This window comes from Grampus griseus (genome assembly GCF_964374135.1).
Source record: "Grampus griseus genome assembly, chromosome: 1".
In the NCBI taxonomy this organism is placed as follows: Eukaryota; Metazoa; Chordata; class Mammalia; order Artiodactyla; family Delphinidae; genus Grampus; species Grampus griseus.
Window position 1 is genome coordinate 73,260,256 of NC_139017.1, and position 6,782 is coordinate 73,267,037.

The 6,782-nt window shown below is 46.7% G+C and overlaps 1 protein-coding gene across 1 annotated transcript; it reads left to right on the top strand.

Annotated features, from left to right (window-relative positions):
- The first annotated feature begins 3,514 nt into the window (after window positions 1-3,514).
- Window positions 3,515-4,499, top strand: S100A8 (S100 calcium binding protein A8). Its single transcript, XM_082679593.1, has 3 exons — window positions 3,515-3,534; window positions 3,996-4,158; window positions 4,309-4,499. The coding sequence occupies exons 2-3, from the start codon at window positions 4,018-4,020 to the stop codon at window positions 4,435-4,437; spliced, it is 270 nt and encodes an 89-aa protein (XP_082535719.1). The 5' UTR covers window positions 3,515-3,534; window positions 3,996-4,017; the 3' UTR covers window positions 4,438-4,499.
- The last annotated feature ends 2,283 nt before the right edge of the window (window positions 4,500-6,782 follow it).

Consider the following 6,782-nt stretch of genomic DNA (forward strand, 5'->3'; position numbering starts at 1 on the left):
AACAGCCCTATTTTCCTGTCAAGAGGTTGACTAGCCAAGGAAGGTAGACTGCATTTGGTTGACGGATCTATATCCTGTCTTGTTCCAAAAACCACTTAAAGTGGCTGGGTATGACAAAGGGAATTTTTGCATTGGGTAAGGGCTAGATCAATGTTCAATTTTGCATTCACTTATCCCCTCAGTAAGTATTAACTGAGCCCCTAGTAGGCACCAGGCCCCGGGATGTGATGTGGTTTCTGCTCTAAAGGGGCTCCCAGACCTAAAAAAAAGACAGGCAATAAACAGATGAACCCTAATACAGCAGGGCAAATGCTGTGATGCAGAAGGGTTTGGTAGCATGGAGGAGAGAAGAATTAACTCCGTGTTGATAAGGGTGGGGGAAGGAGAGTCAGGGATGGATGAGAGCAGATGGTGCCTGGGCTGGGGCAGGAAGGATGAGGATGACTTTAATGGCAAAGAGACATTCCAGGCGGGTGCAGAAAGTAGATGCTCTCACAGTGGGTCATAAGCCGCCTAAGTCCTTTGATGCACCAAATGTTGTATCTCTGTGGGCCTCAGCTTCCTCTTCTGTAAAGTGGGAATTATGATAGAACATAACTCATAGGATTACTGTGAGGATTAAATGGTCTGATGTAAGTAAAGCACTTGCAGTGATTCCTGGTGTATGGTAAGAACCCAGTAAATACTAGCTATTATTTTGCTATTTGTTCTTATTGATTGTTGTTGCTGTTATAGTATATGCCAGGCACTGTGCTGGGTCCCAGGGAGGCAGAGGTGGATGAGCCAGTCTGGGTCCTCGAAGGTTCACAGCCCAGCTGGGGAATCAGACATATGTACAGAGCAGTAATCACGCTGTACACTCACACAGTGCTTGCTTACTATGCGCTGCTTTAAGCACTTCACACATTTTTTTTTTGTGCGTGTAAACTTTAATTAAAATATAATGCAAATTAATGAAAGCCCACAAATCATAAATATTTTTCATCTATTATTAATCCTCACAACAACACTATCAGGTAGATTTTATTTTTTTTTAGGTGGAAGCGTTTCGAATTTTAAAATATTTTAAATTGTGATAATATACAAATAACATAAAATTTACCATTGTAACCATTTCTAAGTGTCCAGTTCAGGTGTGTTAAGTGTACTCACGTTGTTGTGCACCCAATCTCCAGAACTCTCATCATCTCGCAACTGAAACTCTGCACCCAATAAACAATAACTCCCCCCCTCCCCCTCTTCCTAGACCCTGGCAATCACCATTCTACTTTCTGTCTCTATGAGTTTGACTACTCCAGGTACCTCATATAAGTGGAATTATACGGTATTTGTCTTTTTGTGTCTGTCTTATTTCACTTAGCATAATGTCCTCAAGGTTCACCTATGTTGTATCATGTGTCAGGACTTCTTTCCTTTTTAAAGGCTGAATAATATTCCATTGCATGTATATACCACACTTATTTATCCATTCATCTGTGAATGGACACTTGGGTTGCTTCCACATTTTGGCTATTGTGAATAATGCTTCTGTGAACATGGGTGTACAAATATCTTTTTGAGACTGCTTTCAATTATTTTGGGTATATACCCAGAAGTAGAATTGCTGGATCACATGGTAATTCTGTTTTTAATTTTTTGAGGAACCACCATATTTTTTTCCACAGTGGTTGCACTATTTTACATTCCCACCAGTAGTACACAAGGGTTCCAATTTCTCCACATCCTTTTCAATATTTGTTATTTTCTGTCTTTGTTGACAATAGACATTCTAATGGGTGTGAGGTGGTATCTCATGGTGGTTTTGATTTGCCTTCCCTAATGATTAGTGAGGTGGAGCATCTTTTCCTGTGATTATGGGTCATTTGTATATCTCCTTTGGAGAAATGTCTATTCAAGACATTTGCCCAGTTTTCAGTTGGGTTGTTTGTTTTTTTTGGAGTTGAGTTGTAGGCTTTCTGTATTCTGGATATTAATCCCTTCTCAGATATATGATTTGCAAATATTCTCTCCTATTCTGTAGGCTGAGGGTAGACTCTATTTTTAATCTCTACTTAATAATTGATGTAACTAAAGCACAGAGAGGGTAAGTAATTAGCCCTAGGTCACACAGCTATAAAGTTAATGACAAAATGGAGCCCAAAGGGCTGTAGAAACATGGAGAGAGAGGCTAATCCTATCTACTTCCCCTAGGAGGCGGTGATGGCCTAGGCCTTGGGGGAGAACAGGGTAAATATTTGTTGAATGCATGAAGGAAGGAGAGAGGGGAGGAGTTTTCTCAGCAGAGTCATGTTCTTGTCAGATCACACTCTGGGAGCCTGATGCTCTGGGATCCGGTCTGGGCTTTGACACATCTGCACTGGGAAACTCTGGAGGAACCACTTCACCTTCCTGGGGGCTTGACTTCTGTGTGTGTAGACTGAGTGGGCTCTGCCCCGCCTTCCTGATAGGCATGTTCTGAGTATATTAATAGGTTATGTGAGTTTGAAGGGCTTTGTAGCAAGAGAAATGCACCACAAATCTTCAGTGTTGGAAACCAGTTCATCTGAGTGGCATTTTGTTGGGTGGGAGAGGGACTTGGTCCTCCTGAAATACGGGGGGAATTGGCCACCTCCTCTTCTCCTCCTGGGCACGAAGCACTTCTGCCTTCTCCAAAGATGCCCTCCTTCTCCTCCCCCCACCCCTCATGGTCTGGCTCCTCTTCAGCCCAGGCTCCTGGGGTCAGAGGCACACAATCATCCCAGAGAGGGTTGAAGGGTCCCTGCTGTTCATGCAGAGGCTCAGTGCCTCATGCATACAGTGGGACCCCAAGCCAGCTTCTGTCTCCCGGGACATAGTGCACCTCCAGCTTCACAGAGCAGGAGCATTGTGAAGGGGTAGGGGCAGCAGCAGAGAAATTGATTTAGGCCTTAGCAGCACACGTCCCCACCAAGTCCAGCCACACACAAAACAACAGTAGAAATACTCCACCTTTCATTACTAAAATCTAGCAGCCATGACAAGTGTTCTTAACCTTTTAGGGGCCTTTGGACCCTTTTGAGAATGTGATGAAAGCTATGGAGGAATGAGCTTATACTCATGCACTCAAAATGATGCACTCAACTTCAGTTCCATTTCCGAGATGCACAGACTGGCCACTAGCCACGGGAATAGCCACAGCAACCGTGGGAAGGACTCAGAAGTGGGCATCCTGGTCGACCAAGCCAGGGGTTGCTAGCAGCTTACAAGAGGAGTCCTCACCATGCCGTCTTCCTGATTTCTCCTGCTGTGCATCCCTGCCTGGCAAAAACCTTCCTCCTTCTACCTTTCCTGTGCTCCCCCCACACCGCTCCAAGCTCCGCATCAGAACTTTTCATTCTGTGCAGTGATTGCCCCACTCACCTTGTTGGGAAACCAGAGGCTGTAGCAATCCTCAAAGGGAGCAGCTGCCTCTGAGTGGTCTGAGGTCCTGGGCAGCTGGCCAAGCCTCGTTGCTATAAAAGGGAGCCGACACTCAGCCCTGCATATCTTTTGTCAACTCTGTTTTGGGGAGGCCTGGTAAGTGAAACTGCCCCAGTCCCACACTTTGGGCTTCCCCTGGGGAGGGTTGAGGAGTGCAGCAGCCTTCTCTGAGGAGGGGAGAGAAAGCTCGGGGAGGTCTGGACTGAGTCCAGGGCTCCCGGAAGAGAAGCGTGAGCCAGGGCTGAAGAAGGAGCCGGGTGCTCTAGTATTTTTGGGTGAGGGCACGTTTGATTCCCAAGCTGGGCCCTTCCTGGGAAGCGGCTGGGGGCATGGGGAGAGCTGGCAGTAACTGTGTGTGTGTGTATATATACTCTGCTTCCTTCCACATCCTCATCCACGTCGTCCCCCACTTCCCATCATAGCCGTAGCCCTATGCTGGGTTTAGTTATCTGGATGGTACCATCCAGGGCAGAGCCATCCCTTGGAGTATGAGCCTTCAGAGTGTCCCCCTAGGCACCCTCCCCATGTCGGGGTTGCCCGTGTGCTCTGTCTTCCAGGTAGGGCAAATCCTTGGGCACTATGCTGACGGACCTGGAGACTGCCATGAACTCCCTCATTGAGGTCTACCACAAGTACTCCCTGGTGAAAGGGAATTACCACGCCATCTATAGGGATGACTTAAAGAAATTGTTAGAGACGGAGTGTCCTAAGTTTATGACGGTGAGGAGGGGCTGGGAGTGGTCGGGGTTCTCTGCTCGGCTCTGATGACGCCCTGGGTCACTGGTCCCTGGCGTTGCCCTGTGCAGACAGCCATGCCTCAGGTTCCCTGAGATCTTTACACCCTGGCTTCTTTCTCTCCAATCTTCACAGAAAAAGGATGTAGGCACCTGGTTCAAAGAGTTGGACATCAATGAGGATGGTGCACTTAACTTCCAGGAGTTCCTCTCACTGGTAATAAAGGTGGGCCTGGCAGCCCATGAAGACATTCACAAAGAATAACAGAGCTATAGAGCCCTGGGTCTGGTCCCCTGGACTTGTCCCCTCAGAGTAATAAAGTAATTGATACCTCAGGCCTCTCTTGGTTTCTTGCTTTTCTCTTGTGGAATGAGGCTCCTGGGGGTTGGAGGGAGGGTTGGAAAACCCAAGGAAGGAAAACAAACCTCTGTTGCCTCCACTCCCCATCTCTCACGAGCCCTGTGTGCTTACTGCTTGTCTCCTTTCTTCCCCGTGTTCTCCCTAAATGATTCCCAAGGCTCTTCCAGCCCCATGGTCCTGAGTCATGGGTTCCATTGATTTAAGGATTCTACAGAGTCCAACACACTATAGCTGTTGATTTTCCTACTTGTTCCCAAATGGGTGATATGAGAACAGGGTGACGTAACGAAAGCTCATCGTGTTCTCTAAGTTGTAATTTCCAGCTAATTATCTTAGATGTAACTTTTAGGAAATCAGGGAGATAACTATGTAGAAGTGTGTCTGTGTGTGTATGAGAGAAAGAGAGAGATTGATTCTATGTGTGGTGTGAATTTAGGTGGATGCTTAGAGTTCTAACGAAGTAACACTAATAAGCCCCCTAGCTCTACACTTGTAATTTCTCCTTAAGAGATTTTGGAAGCTTTCCTTCTCTCTCCATTCTCAACCTCCTAACTTGATTAAATAATAAAGGAATGGGCAGATAGGCTAATACATTAATAAAGATCAACTCAAAGAATAGGGTACTCAAATGCTTCCCTTTGGGTTGAATGCTTTGGTAATCAGTGACTTATCTAAAATAATCTCCCCATCATTACTCCGGATTTCCAAGGGTCTGGGGAAATGGGAGGGCCAGAAGATGAATGGGCACCTCTCACCAGAACCCAACTCCCAAGTTGAGTTTCCATGTTGTGTCTTGGGACATTTTCTGTTGTCCCCACTTAGGTGATGGGGCGGTGGTGTTAGTAATGGGGAAGGGGATTGGGAGCTGTCACCAGAATCTCTACACCAGGGGTTTTAACTTGGTCTACGGTATATCTCTGGAATGGAATCAAAGTTGAATGCATCATTTTGAGTGTATATGTATAAACTCATTCCTCTGAGTCTTTCACTATTTTTTTAAAAATATTTATTTATTTATTTATGGCTGCATTGGGTCTTCGTTGCTGTGCGCGGGCTTTCTCTAGTTGTGGTGATGGGGACTACTCTTCGTTGTGGTGTGCAGGCTTCTCTTTGTCATGGCTTCTCTTGTTGCAGAGCACGGGCTCCAGGCGAGTGGGCTTCAGTAGCTGTGACACGTGGGCTCAGTAGTTGTGGTTTGCGGGCTCTAGAGTGCAGGCTCAGTAGTTGTAGTGCATGGGCTTAGTTGCTCTGCTGCATGTGGGATCTTCCTGGACCAGGGCTCGAACCCATGTCCCCTGCATTGGTAGGCAGATTCTTAACCACTGTGCCACCAGGGAAGCCCTTCTTTCACTATTAAAAAAGGGTCAAAAGACCCCTAAAAGGCTAAGAACACTTGTCATGGCTGCTAGATTTTAGTAATGAAAGGGAGTATTTCTACTGTTGTTTTGTGTGTGGCTGGACTTGGTGGGGACGTGTGCTGCTAAGGCCTAAATCAGTTTCTTTGCTGCTGCCCCTACCCCTTCACAACGCTCCTGCTCTGTGAAGCTGGGGGTGCACTATGTCCCGGGAGACAGAAGCTGGCTTGGGGTCCCACTGTATGCATGAGACACTGAGCCTCTGCATAAACAGTAGTGGTCCTTCAACCCTCTCTGGGATGATTGTGTGTCTCTGACCCCAGGAGCCTGGGCTGAAGAGGAACCCGACCCTGAGGGGTGGGGGTGGGAGAAGGAGGGCATCTTTGGAGAAGGCAGAAGTGCTTCGTGCCCAGGAGGAGAAGAGGAGGTGGCCAATTCCCCCCGTATTTCAGGAGGACCAAGTCCCTCTCCCACCCAACAAAATGCCACTCAGATGAACTGGATCCCAATGCTGAAGATTACTCACCCCAGATCACAGGGCTTTTCCTTTGTAGTAGACTTTACTTATATAGAAATGCAAATGAACAGGGAAAGGTAACAGCTTAAACCCTTATTCACTGACCAAGGCTTTAATTACCAACCAATTTTATTTTCAGCTAACATATTAGTGAAAATATTTGGCAGCCAGCAGAGAACTAAGATTGGGACATAAAATGGGATGGGGGGGTCTAGTCATCAGATATGGAGATGGGCTCCTTCTGGGCAAGCGTGGGAAGGCTAGGGACAAAATTACTTCCTTTTCATCTTTCCTGAAGGATCACTTTATCTATTCCCCCAAGCAAGAGCTTCCACCTAATTCAGGAGTGTGAACCCACTCTCTGCATTGAGGAAACT